The sequence below is a fragment of the Canis aureus genome, chromosome 7 (assembly GCF_053574225.1).
Source record: "Canis aureus isolate CA01 chromosome 7, VMU_Caureus_v.1.0, whole genome shotgun sequence".
Lineage (NCBI taxonomy): Eukaryota > Metazoa > Chordata > Mammalia > Carnivora > Canidae > Canis > Canis aureus.
The window spans coordinates 34,954,797-34,974,076 of NC_135617.1; the positions used below are offsets into that span (position 1 = coordinate 34,954,797).

General features: G+C 37.0%; 1 protein-coding gene across 1 annotated transcript in view; it reads left to right on the plus strand.

Annotated features, from left to right (window-relative positions):
• Positions 1–15,071: 15,071 nt before the first annotated feature.
• IMPG1 (interphotoreceptor matrix proteoglycan 1) overlaps positions 15,072–19,280 on the plus strand; it is a gene marked incomplete at its 5' end in the record, with an annotated part of 107,713 nt that continues 103,504 nt past the window's right edge. The window contains one exon of the mRNA XM_077902633.1: positions 15,072–15,384. Within this exon, the coding sequence (XP_077758759.1) occupies positions 15,072–15,384 (313 nt within the window). The remainder of the gene's footprint in view (positions 15,385–19,280) is intronic.

The window sequence follows — 19,280 nt, forward strand, 5'->3', positions numbered from 1 at the left end:
GGTAAATGGAAAAGAGTTGGTAAGAGATCTCAAAAGTTTGCCTCAAAGGACATTAAATTCTCTGCACTTTCCTGCACTCTAGATATATGCACATCTATGGACAGTGGGTGGGTCCTGATGCTTCACACACCTCAGCAGCAGCAGAAAACCCTGGGGCAGGAGGAAAAAGACACCATGAAACAGCTTTGAGACCAGAGCTGTAGACTGTGTCTCTGCAGTGGGCCAAAGGTTATGAAGAGCTGAAGAGCTGGTTTGAGAGAGTGGTGAGGCTAAGAGGGGCTGAGATGGTACAGGAGAGGCATCTGTGACACATTATTGCCTGGTATAAATACACACCTTGTAGTCATTGTTCTGTACATGGACTCTGCTGGTCCACTTTAATATGTGTCCCCTCATGCTCACAGCAGGCAGGAGTCTCTCCAGAGCCTAGGACTCTCATTCTCTGTCTCTTCTAAATAGGAAAGAGATTGCTGTGTCAGGAGGTATGTGTGTTTTCAATTTTACCAGATGACACCAAATTATTTTCCTAAATGTTTGTGCCATTTTGAGTGAGAATTTCTTTTGTACCAAATCCTCAAACACACTTCATATCAATATTGCTTGACTTTGTTTTATTTTGCCCAGTCTTTGGGGACCAAGGATGTGGTAGTGAAATAGTACCTCATTGTGGTTTTATTTTGCATTTCCTTCATTAATAATGAGTTTTAAGTATTTCTTCATATATTTTCCCTTTTCTTGAAAAATGCTTAAAGAATTTTGCCCATTTTTTCATTGGGATGTACATCTTTTCTTACTGATTTAGAGCAGTCCTTTAAAAGTTGTGAATATCAGTCCTTCTGTAGTTATGTGGCTTTCAGGTATCTTTTTCCAGTTTGTAGCTTGTCTTCTTTCTTAATGGTGACCTCTCATGAGCAGATATTCTTCATTTTAATGTAGTTGAATTTGTCATCCTTTAACTTCATGGTTTGAGAAGATTTTCTGTCTACTTAAAAACCTTCCCTGGGATCCCTGGGTGGCGCAGCGTTTTGGCGCCTGCCTTTGGCCCAGGGCGCGATCCTGGAGACCTGGGATCGAATCCCACGTGGGGCTGCCGGTGCATGGAGCCTGCTTCTCCCTCTGCCTGTGTCTCTGCCTCTCTCTCTCTCTCTCTGTGTGTGACTATCATAAATAAATAAAAATTTTAAAAAACCCTTCCCTAGCTTAAAGTCATGAAAATATTCTCCTATATTGTCTTATACAACTTGTAAAGTTTTGCTTTTCATACTTAAGCCACTAAAATTGATTGTGCATATGTATGTGTGTGTGAGAGATATGAAGTAGGAAGACAATGTCTTTTTTTTTTTATATGGATAATTAATTGTTTTAGCTCCATTCTCTGGATAGTTTCTGCTTTTCTCTCTGCTCTGTGATATCCCTCCTGTCATGGACATAGTTTTTGTCCATTTTATTATCCCTGAGCCAATAACACATTGCTTTAATTATTACAAACTTAAAATAATCTTGATTTAACCATATTTCCCTGGTTATCTACAGGATATGTCTAAACTATTCTTGACCCTCCACTCTTCCATAACAAATTCTAAAACTAGCTCACCAAGTTCTACAAAACACTTTATTAAGGAGATTGAAATTGTGTTGAATCTATAGATCACTATGAAGAGAATTGATACCTTTATAATGTTAAATCTTCCTATCCAAGAGCCTGAAATATCTCTCCTTTTATTACTACCTTACAATAAAGTTGCGTGATTTCTTTATTAAGGGCTTACATACCTTGGACTTATCCCTAGCTACTTTATATTAATTGTTATCATGTAAATGGCATGGTTTTATATCCCTTAGCTTTGTTGAACTATTTTAATTCTGAAAATTCACTATCAATTCTTTGGAGTTAAAAATTTTTTAACTTAAATAGTTAAAAATGTTTCATCCATGAATAAAGAAAATTTGAGTTTTTCTTTTTGGGTCTTTGTATCTTTTATTGTTTTATATTTTCTTACTATCCCCAATGGGCCACCTAGTAAATTAAAGACAAATAGTGATTGCACATATCCTTACCTTGTTATTGATCTTGGAAGGAGGACTTTCATGCTTTACCATTAGGTATGATGTTTGTTTTACCTTTTGCATTTGTTTTCTTTATGTAATTGCCCTATATATCGTTGCTTTCTATTCCTAAGAGTTTCAACCATTAATAAATATAGATATTTATTCTGTACTTCTTCTATATCTATTCAGATTACCAGCTGTTTTTTCTCTCTTAATTCATTAATGTAATAAATTACCTTAATCAATTTTCAAATACTAAATCAATGCTACATTTCTGAGATGATAAATCCAACTTGACCATGACCTTTTTTCACACACTACTGGATTCCATTTGCTAATATTTTATTTCATACTATTTATTAATAAGTAAGATTGGACCATTATTTTTATTTCATACTTTCCTTTACAAGCTTTGTAAGACTTCGTATGAAAATAAAGTTTGTTTTTTTTCCCTATGTTTGATAGAATTCACAGGTAAAACTAGAGAATGATATTTGTGGAAAAATATTTGATAACTGACTCAACTTCTTTAAAGGTTATAATAATAATTAGGCTTCCTATCTCTTTTTATATTAGTTTTGGTATGTTGTATATTTGCAGAAATTTATCCACTTCATATAGAATTTTAAATTTTTGGCAAAACATTATTCATAATATCCTCTTGTTATGTTTTTCACATCTATAGAAAATATAATGATGTCCTCCTTTTTCAATCCTGATAAGATTGGGTCTTTTCCTTACTTTATTGATCTTGGTTTTTTGTGTTTTTTATTAGCATTTTCAAAGAAAAAATTTTGACTTTTATTTTTTTCTTCTCTTCATGCTATAATCTTTTACTTTTTTTAATCTTTCTTTTCGTATTTTCTTTGAGTTAACTTTGTATTCGTTTGCTAACTTCCTGAGATGGATGTTTAGCTCACTAACATTTAACTTTTTTCTTTCTTCTGAAGTAAACATTCTCATGAGATAAATTTGCCTATCAAATACTGATGTTGCCATACCCCACAAGTTTTATTATGTAGTACTTTTATCATTTGATAAAATATTTTTAATATGCAGTATTATCTCTCTATTAATGTATGGGGTTTTTTATAAGGATTTTTTTTTTAGTTTCCAAATACATGGAGATTTTCCAGCTGTTTTTTTTTTATATTATTAAAGATTTTATTTATTTACTCATGAGAGACACACACAGAGAGAGAGAGGGAAAAGTAGGCTCCATGCAGGGACCCCAATGCGGGACTCGATCCCGGGACTCCTGGATCAGCCCTGGGCTGAAAGCAGGCGTTAAACCACTGAGACACCCAGGGATCCCCTCCAGCTGTTTTTTTAAACTGATTCTTAGCTTACTTCTCCGTTTGTCTGAGAACATAATGTACATGAATTATAGTTCAATATATATAGTCAATATTTGTGTATGTTCTCCCTGTGCTTGAAAAGAAGGTATATTTTATATTATAAATATATAATTATAATACGTACTATTTTTATTTTATAATAAAGGTCAAGTTTAATCATGTTTTCCATCTTCTAAATTCTTATTGAATTTTTCTGCTTTTTCTATCAATTACCAAGAAAGATCCTAAAAATCCACCCGCTATTATTGTTGATTTTACTTTCATTATTATTCTGTCAACTTTTGCTGCTTTATATATTTTGAGGTTATAATATTAAGTGCATAAAATTGTAACTTGTTACTTCTTTCTGATGACTTTATACTTATATCATTATGATATTACAGTCTTCTTTTTTGTAATACCTTCTGGCAAATAAGAAACTTTGTCCACTGGTGTGCTGGAACTGACTTATACAACTTACAGGAGCCACTTGCACACATCTCTTCACAAGTTAGTGCTTGGTAATGTCATATCAGTGGCCTGAAATCAGCCATGGGGGAATAGGAACACGTGGAAATTGGCAAATGCTACAAATCAAGCCTTCTTACCTACCCCCAAGCTCCGTTTGTTTTTATTTTTGTTTTTTTTTTTAAGACTTTATTTATTTATTCATGAGAGACACAGAGAAAGAGGCAAAGACATAGGCAAAGGGAGAAGCAGGCTCCATGCAGAGAGCCCAATGTGAGACTCGATCCCGGAACTCCAGGATCACGCCCTGAGCTGAAGGCAGATGCTCAACCATGGAGCCACCCAGGCGTCCCCAAAAGCCGTTATTAAACATTTACCAGCATAGCTCTGACTTCATTTGATATTAATATAGCTACACCAACTTTCCTTTGGTTAGTGTTTACAGATATAAATTTTTTCCATCCTTTTCATTTCAACTTCTTTGTATCTTTCCATTTAGATGTGTCTCTGAAAACAGCATATGATGGTTTTTTTTTTTTAAGATTTTATTTATTTATTCATGAGAGACACAGAGAGAGAGAGAGGCAGAGACACAGGCAGAGGGAGAAGCAGGCCCCATGCATGGAGCCTGATTGGGACTCGATCCCGGGACTCCAGGATCACACTCTGGGCTGAAGGCAGGCGCTAAACCCTGGAGCCACCCAGGGATCCCCGGGATTTTTATTTTAAATGCAGTCTGACAATATTCTGTCTTTTAACAGGAGCACTTTGTCTGTTTGCATTTAGTGCGTTCCAAATATTACATGGAACATACTTACACTAAAAAAAAATTATTAGTTGTTTATCTGAAATTCAAATTTGCCTGGGTGTTCTATATTTTATTTGCTAAGTCAGGTAATTCTATTCCTATCCTGTTCCTAACCTTAAACCTCAGAACAGAATGGTACCAGATCATAATAACTGCTAACAATGTGCCAGGCCTTCTACAAAACCCATGACAGGGCAGTCCTGGTGGCTCAGCGGTTTAGCGCCGCCTTCAGCCCAGGGCCTGATTCTGGAGACCGAGGATCGAGTCCCCCGTTGGGCTCCCTGAGTGGAGCCTGCTTCTCCCTCTGCCTGTGTCTCTGCCACCCCCTTCCCCCTGAATAAATAAATAAAATCTTTAAAAAAAAATAAAACCATGACATTTTGTCATTTAGTCTTCAAAACAAAACTATATAACATGCAAGGATTAATCCAAGACTATGGTGTTGAAATTACTGTTATACCTTTTTTAGGTTAGAAATCTAACACATATAGAGATTATCTGTCCAGGTTCAGCAAATGACTCAGAAAGGCAAGACTATCTTACTGTAATTTCAGTCCCACAGGTATTCAAAACGAAGCCCATCTTTCTTTTCTACATGAACGATGATGGGTCCTTGTGCATCAGAAAGTTAACAGGCAGAGATTTATAACTATTTCTATTTAATCTGCTCCAATTCTGATCTTCTTGAGTAGTTAAAATATTTTTTTGTGGAAATATCTGCATCAGTGCTATACATGTAATTTTCTCTACTCAGAATTCCCACATACTCCAAGATCAGGTTTGCATGAAAGCTCTAAAAAAAGGAAATTTGACTTTCATGGTTTGCAATATCAGAATCACAAGCAGCAGTGAGACTTAGAAAATAGAGATGCGGAGCTAAATTAGAGCTAATTCTGATATGAGTTCTTTAGACATCATCAGAATCTAATGAGATACCTATGTTCCAAGTATATTGCATCCTTGGGATCACAGGGAGAAAGATATCCCATAATCCAGCAACTTAGCACTTTGGAACCAGAAGGAAAGTGAATATTTGGCACATTATTATTTAATGTGTCCCATAAGCAAATCCACATTCTTGTCCCATGATATTTCCTTAGTGCATCCCCAGCTTCTAAAGTTTTCTTCCTCCTGAAATTTGGGGAATTTTTTTCCATAGGCTCTATGGTAGGTCTCTATGAATACTGCCACTTTTCTTCACCTACTTCAAAGCAGATCTTGGACTCAACATGGATTGCCTCTGGCTGATGAATTACCTGGTCCTACTCAAGTATAACCATTTGTTTTCCATGCCATTCAGTATCTGTGTCATGCTACATTCAAAAAAATGCTCTAAACTACACTCTCCCATACATGTGTGAAGTACAATTGAAACTGGTCATCCAACATATCAGATTGGTAATATTCCATTTGGATTCTCTTATCAATAGCCTGTGTGTTTATTTAAACTCTGGAAGGACTTCTGAAACCTATGGAGATGGTGCCAAATAAGTATCCATGATGTGTTAAAAACTGGGAAGCAGAAGAAAGGAAAAAGTTAATAGTATTTAAGTTAATGTAAAGATGAAATTATTAAAAGCAACTTAATGGAGCTGGTCCCACTTGTACATGGAGCAGGTAGCTGCCTACCCAGAGTGATTTGAGAGGTACTAAAAATCCAGGTGCTAGAAAAAAATTGGGTTTCTTTTTAGTTCCTAAAAATAAGCTTCAGCTAGGCTGGCCAGCAACTTGAACCTATTTAGGAGAGAAAGGATTCTGCTAATTTTGCTTATGTATTCACATGAAATTCATTCATAATCCTAAACATTTTAAACTTTCCTGCTAAAATTCTGAAGTAAATTTAGCACTCCATGAAGAAGTAATGTGTTGATCCTGTAGTTTACCATAATCTGTGACCCCACAACATTTACCTTGAGAACACTTGAGAGTTGAGGGTCTTCCTGTGGTTCTGGAATTACAGTATGAACAGTGCCCTGGAAACTGGCCGTAGCTGTGCATGGACCTCAGCCAGGGTCCATTGTGAAGCAATGCCAAATCTTAGATGAAGGCAGCCATGTGAGACCCTCACACCACCCTAAGACTAGTATTTCTGTTGTGTTTCTCTCCTCTCCCAGGACAGAGAAGACTGTCATCTTTGACACTCCTCCCCTTCTCAATATGCCTTCCTCTCTCTCACCACAAAGTGGGAGAGGGGAGAGTTAACACTCTCTCTAGTATTTCTGTTCCAAATGCAGTTGAGGACAAAGACCTCTGCCTCTGCATTCTTGACACTTACCAGACCTGAAAACCTCATGACTCCACCTGCTCAGAGGTCACCTCCTCTGAACACAAAAGAGACAACCCCCTTTCTCTTGCTTACTTCTGTCTTCAACTTCAGTTCTGTTCGCACCCACTCACCAAATTGCATGAGTCCTCAACAAGAAATGCAATTTTCCACCTCAACAAAATTTCTCAGTATCTCACCTATAGGCTTAGATTTTTTTTCTATGCAGCCAGGTAAAAGGGGGGTTCAACACTTAATTATACAAAGAGAGAATAGAAAACAGGAATTAGCAACTCTTATTCCTTGTAATGACTTTCCAAGGTCCTAACCCTTTTTGTTCTGACATATCAAGTATAATGCCTAAACCTTATTTTGCGATGAGAAAAAAAAAAAAAAAGACAATGCAACTGCTCTATTCTTTGAGAAAAGGGACCACTGATTCTCGTTCTCATAGAGTGAGATGTTGCTGAACAACCCAGTTTGGGAAGTAAGCAAGACTGAATGGCATCCAAGTTTCAAAAGCTTCAGAGAGAAAACCCACAGGTCATTGACAATCAGTCAGCCTTTATGCTGACTACTGAAGGAATTTATTAACTTCATATTTCATTAAAGAAAATCAGTAGATGCTTCCTTAATTTCTATGATTATCTTCTTTATCATTTATTTCAACACATTTTCACTAGGGCTAGCATTGTAGAAATTTAATGGGAACACATGCAGGAAGAAAGGTAGGAAAACAAGGTCTAGAAGCTTATGTTTCTCACTTGATTGTGTAGAAAATATCCTTAAAATCCATGCAATTTTCTGGAAAAACATTAAACAAGGTATTCAGTATATCCACATAAGTTTTGAGGTATATGTTAAGCACAATGTACATTTAGTTGCCCTTGCTCTTTGGAAAAATTTCTCAGGTGTGTAATTGAGTATTTCTACTAAGATAGGAGGTGGACAGGGATATAATGGATCACAAAGAAGCTGAGCATTTGTGTAAAGTCCACAAACCCTCGCTCAGTTTTGGTAAGGTCAGGAAGCTTGTGCAAGATTAAATTATTATTTTTGAAATTTTCCAGTCATTGATTTGGTCCTGAAATGTTATCTACTTTCTCTCTGTGGAATTCTGTTCTCCAAATGGAGATTTTTATTCTATAGGAATTCCAGTAACTTTTGTCTCTGCTTCTGTTAATTCATTCATTAAGGCATTGCAGCCATTTCCCTTAGGAAACATAATGGGTTTGCTAAGTGCTTATACCAGTGACTGTGGCTTTCATAACAATGCTGCCAGAAAAGCCCCCATTCTCCTTTTCCTGTTGTCTGTTTTATCATCACAATATATATACATTAATCCTATATTGTAAGTCTGCAGGGTTAGATAGCTAGAAAATATCTCTCTAGAAGTGAATTTGGTGAGGAGTGGTCCAAACAGGTTGGTAAGGATCCACGTGAATATATAAACAAGAAAGAGACTGATTCATGGGCAAAGCTGAGCCTTGGAATGGAAACTTCAAGAGCAGCCTATACCTGCTGGCCAACTTTAGTATAGGAAGGAAAAAAATTGATATGACAGGGAAATGATAGCTTCCAGGATACCAGTCAACATCAAGGCCACATGGTCACCAGTCTAGAATCTACAGTGGAAGAGATGCTTTTGATGGAAGGGCTAGCCTTCACATTAGCTAGTAGATAAGCATAAGCAATCTAATTTTAAAACAATAAAAGAAGAGTCAAAAGCCCATTATTTCAGCCCATTATGCCACTCTACCATTGGACAGATTTGACTTTTCCTTAGGATGAAGTCATGTTTTAATTTAGTATTTGAATCCAGTGTTTCTTTCATTAATTTCCTTTTCTTTATATGTGGAAATTTCCAAACTTGTCATAGCTATACTGTGTTGCAGGATTTGGGTTAGCTCAAGGATAGAGTAAGTAAAGAAAAGAAAAAAAAAAGACCCTCTCTAATTTAATCTTCCGTGTCGAACACTTTTCTTAGCCTGCCCATGAACATATTGTATTCCTTCCTGCCCACTTAAATATTTTCTGCCACACCTTTCATGAGAGCCTCTCAGCCTGTTGGGAGTCCATTCCACCATGGCTCTCTGAGCCCTTCTTCAAATTATGTTTTGCTGAAAAATCACCCTCACCATCATGATCTCCATCAACATGTCAGTACTCAGCATGTACAATTCTAAACTCAAAGAGGTGATAGCAGCAGTTTATTTTCCAAGTTTTCAGTATGTATTACATGTTAGATGGCGACACCTTCTGGTGAAGTGACACATTATCATGTTGAATATACCAAGCTCTACGAGCACATTGCAAACCTCAAAATAAAAAAGAATGCAAAAAAAAAAAAAAAGAAGAAGAAGAAGAAGATGAAAAAGAAGAAGAGAATGAAGGTGGGAAATGTTGATAGATTTGAGTGTGGTATTAGGGGAATTCTCACCCATATAGGACCTCGCTTTCTTTTAAGATAAGTGGTGAAGTCAGATCTTTCAAAGAGGTTTGCTATGTGAGTGGAAAAAAAGGGTCAATAGCTGGAGGGAAAGTGGTATCAAGAGAATCCTTTAAATAGAAGAGAAAAGTAAGAGCATACTTGTAGGCTACTAGGAATAATCCAGCATAAAGTGGGGAAATAATGATGTTGGCAAATGACAGAAGAGTTTCTGGAAGAATGTCCTCAAGGGATTTAAAAAAAAAAAAAAGAAGTGAGATCCAGTACATAAGTAAAGGAATTGACCTTGAATAGGAGCAGATCACTCATCAAGTAGTCACAGGAGGGAATGCAGAGTATCTGAACACAGATGCAGTCAGTGAGCAGATGCAATGCTGAACACTGATAAAGTTCTCTTCTTACTCCTTTTGTTCTCAATAAAATGTGGAACAAGGTCATCAGCTGAAAGTGAGAATTGGCAAGAAGTGCAAGAAATCTGAGAAAAGTTGTATGTAGTTCTTCTGAAAAGAGTAAACTCAATGAATCAAGGAAACTTAGTGTGATACCAGTAAGGATCATACATTTAAAGTGGATCCAAATGGTTATTTTTTCCCGTCCATGTTCAGCTACAAGGTGCAAATGAGGAGTAGGAAGAAGGCTGAATTTAACATGGTTATGGTTGTACTCTCAATTATAATAATTGATAGACAAGGGAAGTGAGGACTTGTTATCCTAAAGAGCCAGGCAATATTAATATTCTTTCCCATTGATAACCATGGTTTTAATTGATTCTATTTATTATTTATCTATTTACTCTTGGATAAATTGAAAGGATCTCAGGATGCTAACTTTACTAAAATATACTTTATGCATAACCCATCTCCTTTCTGTTCTTTTGGTTTTCAGTCACAAAGGAATTTTTGTCTTTTCACTTAGGATATTATCTTTAATAAAATGACTGTATCCAAAGCCTCTGTTATTAGACCTGTAGCTGAGAGAAGAAATTTAAAAGGGAGGTTGTAATAATGTAGGTGGATAGGACATAGGAAACTAATTTTTATGGCCTAATTTTTTTAAATGAATCTAACTCATATGTATATTGTAAAAGACTCATTAACTAGCTCCACAGGAATTTTTCATCAATTCACTTGATGAATCTGTACTGCATACATGTCATGTACACAACACTGTACTAGGTAAGCACCAAGGTCAATTGGAAAGAGGACAAGATCATAATACTAAGGTATTTGAAATCTAAAAGTCTAGGTTTTGCAAATACAAAGGTATTTGCAGCCTAAAGAGGAAAGCATATTTATAGCAAATTATTCTTCAAACAAGCACAACAGGGGCACATGGGTGGCTCAATCAGTTGAGTATCTGCCTTTGGCTCAGGTCATGATCCCCAGGTCCTGGAATGGAGCTCCGCATGGAGCTCCCCACAGGGATCCTGCTTCTTCCTCTCCCTCTGCCACTCCCCGTGCTTGTGCACTCATGCTCTCTCTCTCTCTCTCTCTCTCTCTGTGTCAAATAAAGAAATAAAATCTTAAAAAAAAAAAAAAAACAAGCACAATGACACAATTTCTATGACATTTGTACATCCAGTTTAGCACTATATACCATCCTAGGCTGAACCACAGTGAATCAGTAAGGAACACCGGTGAATCAGTAAATCAGTAAAGATATGAACCACACTGAAGCAACACACAGGATCAATGAATGAATTCTGACCATGGGGTCTGAGAAAGCTTAGTGGAGAAAGAAAGAAAGCTTAGAAACTGGCCAGTGAAATAAGGAAAAGTACAGCCCTCTAATATGAAGGAACAGACAAGCATGAGCTGAGCACTAAAGCAAGGAAGTACAGGAAGACATCGGAGACACACATAGTCTTGTCTGAGGACTCAGAAGTATCCTGAAAGAGTATGTAAAGAAGGAAGAGTGATACCAGGAAGTGAACTGCCTGGACTGTTGGATAAAGGAGTTTTTACTGAACACTTACCCTGTTTTAAGTGCTGCCCAAATGGTAACTCATTTATTAAGATCACAGAAACCCTGTAGGAGAAGCACTATCATTCACCATTTTACAGGGGAGGAAACTCAAGCACAGATAGGTCAAGTACTTCCAAGTTGTATGGCTGGTGAGTCACAGAGCCACAGCCCTGTGCCCACTGGTGCTATTAAAACATTTTGAATAGTTGAGCAACATATGATTTCTGTTGCTACCACATTTTTCTTTCACAAATAATGAACATATTTAAATTAAATTTAGAAAGTAAGCAATGAATGTTAGCTGTCTCTCATCTATATTTAGAAGTTCTGAATATGCAAAGGTATTGATTGCCATTTTTTTCTTTTCTTCATTCAACAATATGACTGTTTCCCAAAACTATTGACTTACAATTGTTTTCCTGGTGATTAATCTATAATATAGTACAATTGCATTAATTTTTGTTCTAATTCATATTAATTTAATTAACTTTTTCTAATATTCTTGTACTCTAGAAAAGAGGGTTTTTCTGTTTGTTTGTTTGTTTGTAATCACTTTGCCCTTCTTTCTCTTTGTAACTTTGAACTTTACCCAGAAATAATTATTGATAGCAGCCAATTCTACATAATACAGGTTACACAAATATTTTCTCCTCAAAAGATTTTCTAATCTTCTATTTAATATGCTTCTTTCTTATAACAGGTCATTTAACTATCAATTCATTCTCATTAAACTTTCATCTACTCTTTCCAAAACTTATATAAAATAAAATATAAAACACATGAAAATGCATCCAGAGAATCAAAGCTAGTTCAATTTCGACATTACTATTTATGCAACATGGAGGCTAGCATCTAATGGGATCTAATTGCTTTACCAAAGAGTGCTTTCATTAGCTACAATAAATATCAGCTCTTTTTACCTCATTGAAATCTGCAACATTCCATTTTCAATTCTTTAAATTTGGGGTTTATTTTATTTGAAATCCTTGAGAAAGACAGACTTTTTAGGTGTGGCTTGTTCTATAAATATTTTCAGACCTTTAGTCCCTATTCTCAGAGACTTTACCTACCTCTTTTCTAGTGATGACTTGAAGTCAAGACCCAGGCAAAAGATTCTGTTCCATGCCCAAGTGATGGTATCCACATTCCCCTGTGGTTGTCTCTATGTAACTTAGAGGAACACAGGCTGAGGTGTCTGATACTCATGTGAAAAAGGACACCAGAGAAAGATGGAAGATGGTTAACCTAAAGTAGAGAAATGCCTAATATAGAGGAAATATGAGGAAACGTCAACTTGATCTTTGCCCTTCTAGAGGGCAGAAATAGGACGAATATTGGAAGCTACTAGAAGATAATTTTCTGCTCAAAGAAAAAATTACTTAAGCAGAGATTTCAAAAACGGAACAAAGTGCTTCCTGGATGAGGCAGAAAACCATTTGTAGAATATTTGCCATGGGTGTCCCTCAGCAAGGAGATATTAAAAGTTCAGTGACCATATAATTCATTTTCCAAACAGGAAACATTTGAGAATGAAGGGATAGCTGCAATAAACCAGGATATCCCAAGCAAACCAAGTCATACTTCAACCTAATTCACCTCCAGTTATGTGCACTTGACATGTGGAGAATAGGGAAAATTGGAACTAGTTAGGAAATGATAACAGGTCATGGGATTCTGAGACACAGAGCAAATCTGTAACTTTTTCACCCCCTTCTATTCCTATCCTGAAAGAATGAAGTACAAAGATGCAGATTAAGTAGATCTATGTGAGCAAGCCTGGATATGAGTGTTAAGACCCAGAAGAATCCAAGTAGGATCAATTCCAGGACAGGGCACTCTTCCCAGAGCCAAGGTGGAATAAATACTATTCCCAAAGCAAGTTATTCAGAGAATTCTACTAGAGCATAACATTTAAAAATAAGAACAGGACAAACCCCAAAAGGAGGAATATTGTGGGGGGTGACGAAGTGGAGAGCAGGACCAGCACTGCAACAGGCACTGTGAGAAGAATGGAGGTGCAGGATATATGAGGAGCACAGGTTCCCAAAGGATGGTCTATGCTTACCATACTGGATAGGCATAGAATTATCAAATGATGCACATTTTTTTCTTCCATTCTTAGTGGCAATTAAAATGTAATTACAAAAACTTTTTCTGTGACTTGTACTGAAATCTATGATTGTTTGAAAGGTTATTAAAAATTAACATTCTTAAGCTAAAATTCCCATTTTACTAGCTGCAGTGACACTAATGGCTGTACAGATAGCTTCTATCCCTTTCTGGTACTTGCCAGTGTTCAGTGGGCACCTTCCAGTCTACCATGCAGCTAGCCTAACTCAGGGAATATTGACCACCTCCACAGTTAGAACGGGCCACTCAGAGAAATTCCAGTCCCCTGCTCTCTAATCACTCAATTCAAGCTAGAGGCATTGGTATATCCATTGGTAACTGGTATTGGTCCAGGCACATGACATAAGACAGCCATACTTTAGGGAAAGGTTATTTTTCAAAATGTTCAAGGGCAAGCAAGTTAACTTGGTGGAAACCAGCCTATAGATAAAGTCACCACATGAGGGAACTGAACAAAGAGAATAAGAGAATGGCAGAAAGGCAGTTAGAGCTCTCTTTTCACCAGGCATTCCTTACTGTTAGCTTTCCTTTCTTTGTGATAAACTTCCTTATTGTTTAAACCATTTTGAGATGGGTTGTCTTGACTCTTCACCTGAAAGTGTCCTTACAGATCCATAAAACAGTGGTTTCCCAAACCTGCATGCATATTAGAATCACCTACAGACCTTCAAAAGTTGCTGATGCCTACGTTCTGCTCAGAGATTATGATTTATTGGTTTGGTATGTGGCTTGGTGAGAAAATTAATCCATATGCTCCCTTTCATCCTGGAGATTCCTGAGAATTTATCACTGTCCAAGATTGACAGAGTACTCTAAGACTCCTCAAAATGACAGAGAATATGTATTCCCACAGAACTCAGTACACCCCCTGTAATGAAGGAGGGACTTTTATGCTTTGTGGCAAAATTTGAGTTGCTTCACGGCTACCCTGCTTGAATTTCTGCTTGATACCCTTGTCTCTGCCAGAAGATTAGTGTTTGAGGCCCTTCTTTAATAAGTCTAGACCTAACCCTAACAAATACAGTAGTTCCAGCAGGATGAAATGTCTCAGGAAGTTAAATCCTCTGCCAACCTGATCTCTTCATACTCCCCTTCATCTTTCCTCTCACTTCCCTAAGTAAAATATACTGCTTGCTCTGTAAAGTCGACTGAAAGTAACATGTCCTTGACCCAACTCACTTTCAACCAGACTGCCACACTCTGAGCCCCACCATACAGAAATCCTAGGGCTGCCACTAATAGACAGGAAGGTTGTTTTGTTGCATTTTCCCCCCTAGGTTTTTAGAAGCACTCCACTTCCTCATCCAAAGTGCACCTCTGGGTACCACAATATGCTATCATTCCCCACTTGAATTATAATGTCTATCAAAAGAGCCATCTCTCGGGAGGCTTGAGTGCTAAGTGGGGAGTGATTTTTAGAGATGTGTGGGAAATGGTTTCAATATTTGGCAGTTCCTAAAGGCAAGATGATTTGAGATGTTGGTGATTTAAAAAATACACTTGATCAGCTCATTATGCTATTCCCCTATTTCTGAAAATGCCTTGTCACTGAAATTTGGCAGTTGCACCAAAGTAGAACTTAAATAAACTAGAGAATTATAACTTCTGGTTAATTCATTTATCATATGTTTCACATATATCGATGTATATATTCACCAGGAAATCAATCTTTCTTTTACAGATGTCTCCATTAAAATATACCATTCTGAAACTAAAGACATAGACAATGCCCCAAGAATCGAAACAACCGAAAGTACTCCAAAAATGTACAAAGTGTCAACCATGAAACGAATATTCGATTTGGCCAAGCATCGAACAAAAAGGTCAACATTTTTCCCAACTGGGGTTAAAGTCTGTCCACAGGAATCCATGAAACAGATTTTAGCCAGTCTTCAAGCTTATTATAGATTGAGAGGTAAGGAAAGAAATGGAACCTGTTTAGCCTCTCATTCTTTTTATCCTTTCCCTTTCACTCATCCATACAACGTCTTTAGCCCCCAAACTTTCAGAGTCCTTCATTTAGTCGCAGGAGTTATAAAAATCAGGCAATTAACCTAACAGTAATGAGTAGTAAACTTTCAAAACTATGGTAGATATCTGCTTTTACATTTAAAATAATGTCTTCTGCAACATAGAACTATTAAGGCATTTAACAAGTCACCAGAAGGACTGGTATCTAGGTATTATCTCTTTGTTTTATTTTTGCCAAAACCCAATATTGGATTTTAATATTATTATTATGAAGTAAGAAGCACAGAATGATTACAATGTCAGAAAACTGAGCAAGTTGATTTATGACTTAAGATTTCATTTTTCAAAAGCAACATTACAATCCATATCCTCTTTCCCTTCTTGTTAAGTTTAAATTGTTTATTGCTGATCCAGCAAAAAGTTCTGAAGTTTGGAAACCTGGAGGCACATCCAAGTGCAGAGGAGTCACAAATTAACAATGATTTACCAAGATATAATGCAGGGATGTTAACAGGAGTTACAACACAATTACTGTGATTTCCAGGAGAGTTACAGTACAGTTTTTACCCCAAGACAGCCTAAAAGGATTCTTGTGACTTTCTCAGAAATCATTATGGAATTAAATCACACCACAGTGATTAGTGGCTATCTTTGTAATTCACTTACTGCAGATGAAAAAGTCGCTATGGCTGCTTCTTTAAGTGAAAAAAACAAAACAAAACACAAAACAATCTTTAGTAGATATTATTAAATCCCCCAGTTTGTTCCAAATAATGCAAAATATCTTATCTAGCTGAAGCCTAAACTCAATTCATCTTACATGTGAAAGTTGAGGGGGTTTGCTGAGGCCCATCTTCATCACATGAGATATTTATTTCCATTCCAAAAAGCACAGTCAACCTGCTCTATTTGATACCCATTAACTAGAATGTGCTGGTTCAATTCTAGCCTGTGATATATTGCAAATTATGACAATAGAGAATGCATTTCATGATACTAACATTCTGAAGTTCTTGAGTATTTACATCTGTAAAATGTACAAAGGTTGCATAAGTCTGGAGAGTTTTTTGCTAGATTTTGGAGACGAGAGTCTCAAAAATATCAGGCCTTATGTTCCTCATATGTCTCATTTTATGTGGAAGAGACATTTGCTTTCTGACAGAAGCCACACCCACAGAAAAATGACAAGTACTGGATCACAGTCAGAAGGAGAACTCTAATTATAGAAAATCAAGTACACTATATTATTATTCTGAGTTCCTAGCATAGCACTTCTGCATGGCAGTTCCTGACTAAATGCTTGTTGATGGATACAGGAGTCAAAGAGGCCACTGGGAATGCAAAGAGAAGACAATAATGTGTAAATTATTCATTTTGAATGTGCCTACACATTGATCAGATAATGACACTGGTAAATTTCATGTTGTTTGTTCATGAATGGAAGTGAAATATATGGCAAATGCATCACATTGAATGTGAATATAACTGCTATTCTCATATAACTTCTAATCCTTTATGACATTCAGAAATAGGATTCATCACAGGTATTTATAAAATAGACTATTGCTGAACCAAGTTTTTAACTCTGAATTTTATTTTTTATTCTTGATTAGGTTTGCCTTTTTCATTCTTGCTTTCCTAGATGAAACAAACCACTGTTTTTCTCCCCACAGCAACAACAGTCCATTATTTTTATGGCTGCCCCTGGGTGATATGAAATTTTACTATTCATCAGCATGGGTTTCTTAAGTCTAACAAATTGGTTCACAAAGAAACAAGAAATAAGACTAGATACAAAGTGGTGCTCCTTTGACAGAGTAACACACTTTCTGTTTTTGTTACTGCTTTTGCAAAATTATCTTTTGACATCTTTCAAACTTAGGAGAGAAAGCTTCCGCATTCATCAAATCAAATGGAATATTGATATATTTATTTTTCCAATGCTTAAAGCAGCACAAATGAAAATGTTCTGAACTTCATAGTAGAATCATAAATATGCTTATCCCAAAGCACAAATGAAAGACAGGCAAGTTTGTTTCTGGCAGTCTCCCAGGGGAACCCTGTGTTCCTACTCAAGCAAACTCCTCTCAAACATCCCACCCTTCTCTGTATCTCCCTCCCCCTTTCCCCCTGCTTCTTTTGCTTCTTCTCTCTCCCTCCACCTCTCTCCTAACCTCAAAATCAAAAGCTCGATCTTTCTTTCACATTAATACATGCCTTAGAGAAAGATTAAGATAGAGGGAATCCTAGTTCTTGGTTCTCCATGTGTTATCCAAGACCAGCATCGTCACCAGCATCTGGCTAATTGTTAGAAATGCAGACCTACTTTCACCCCACCACATCTATTTCCAGAATCTGTATTTTAATAAGACTCCAGGTAATCTATTTACACGCTATAGTTCTAGAATATCTAGCCAACACCTCCATTATACAGTTTAAAAAGTGAGGTGACATGGTCAGCCAGGGCCAGCATTAGTGGCAGAGCATGGTTAAAACACAGCATTCTGACTCTTACTCCATTGTGTTATCTCTCCATCTAATGTGTGCCCAACCTTGGGCAAAAATGCCCCCATTTTTACATACCATTGGTCTAACCTAATCCTTACAAATGTGAATAACTATCCCAGGACCTGCCTTGCCTCCTTGATGCATGTTCCCAAGGGTTCTTTCCACATCACCAAAGAGCCTACAGTGAAGCATTCAATAGAAAGATTGAGACTCTGGTCAGATTTCAGGCACTGGCCAGCAAATGTGGGAAGACTGAAGAGGCAAGGTTCTGGATGTCCCTAGAATCCCTGTGGAAATCTTTCCTGGTAGATTTAGGGAAGGATGGTGCAGGAAGTTAAATAAGAGGTAAGTTAAAAGGATAGAAAAATCCAGCTTTCAGAAGTTTTCAGACTCCTTCCAGCCATGAGATCCTTTGATGCTTTAACTTTCAAGGGTTCTTTTGATGTCCTCTTGGTAAGGATGGGAGAACTCTCCTAGTGGGGCATGAGCTGGTGCTCCCTGTTCTCCCAACTGCGGAAAGATGCTGCATTTCCTGCTTTGTGCTAAGCTTCCAGGAGGCCAGAAAAATGACATCGGAGCAGTCACCAAAAGAATTTGCCCCTCAAAAAAGTCTAAAGAAAAGCTACTTGTCCCTGTTTCATTTTTAACATTTTAATCCCTATAAACAACAATGCCCCAGAAAAATAATTCTTTTTTGTCAGTTTCTTTTTTTTAATTTTATTTATTTATTCATGAGAGACACAGAGAGAGAGGCAGAGACACAGGCAGAGAGAGAAGCAGGTTCCATGCAAGAAGCCCACCGTGGGACTTGATCTCAGAATTGCAGGATCATGCTCTGGGCAGAAGCCAGAGGCGCTAAATCACTGAGCCACCCAGGCATCCCTTTTTTTCAGTTTCATGATTTTGTTAAATTCTAGTTAGTTAACATGTGGTGTAATATTAGTTTCAGGAATAGAATTTAGTGATTTATCACTTACATATAATACTCAGTGCTCAACACAAGTGCCCTCCTTAATACCCATCACCCATTTAACCCATCCCTCTACACACCTCCCTCCAGCATCCCTTTGTTCTTTATAGCTAACGAGTGTGTTTTATGGTTAGCCTCTCTTTTTTTTCTCCCTATGTTCATGTGTTTCATTTCTTAACTCCTACGTATGAGTGAAATCGTATGGTATTTATCTTTTTCTGACTGACATTTCACTTAGCATAATATACTCTAGCTCGAACCACTTCATTGCAAATAGCAAGATTTCATTCTTTTTAATGGCTGGGTAATATTCCTCTGTGTGTGTGTGTGTGTGTGTGTGTGTGTGTGTGTGTGTGTGTATC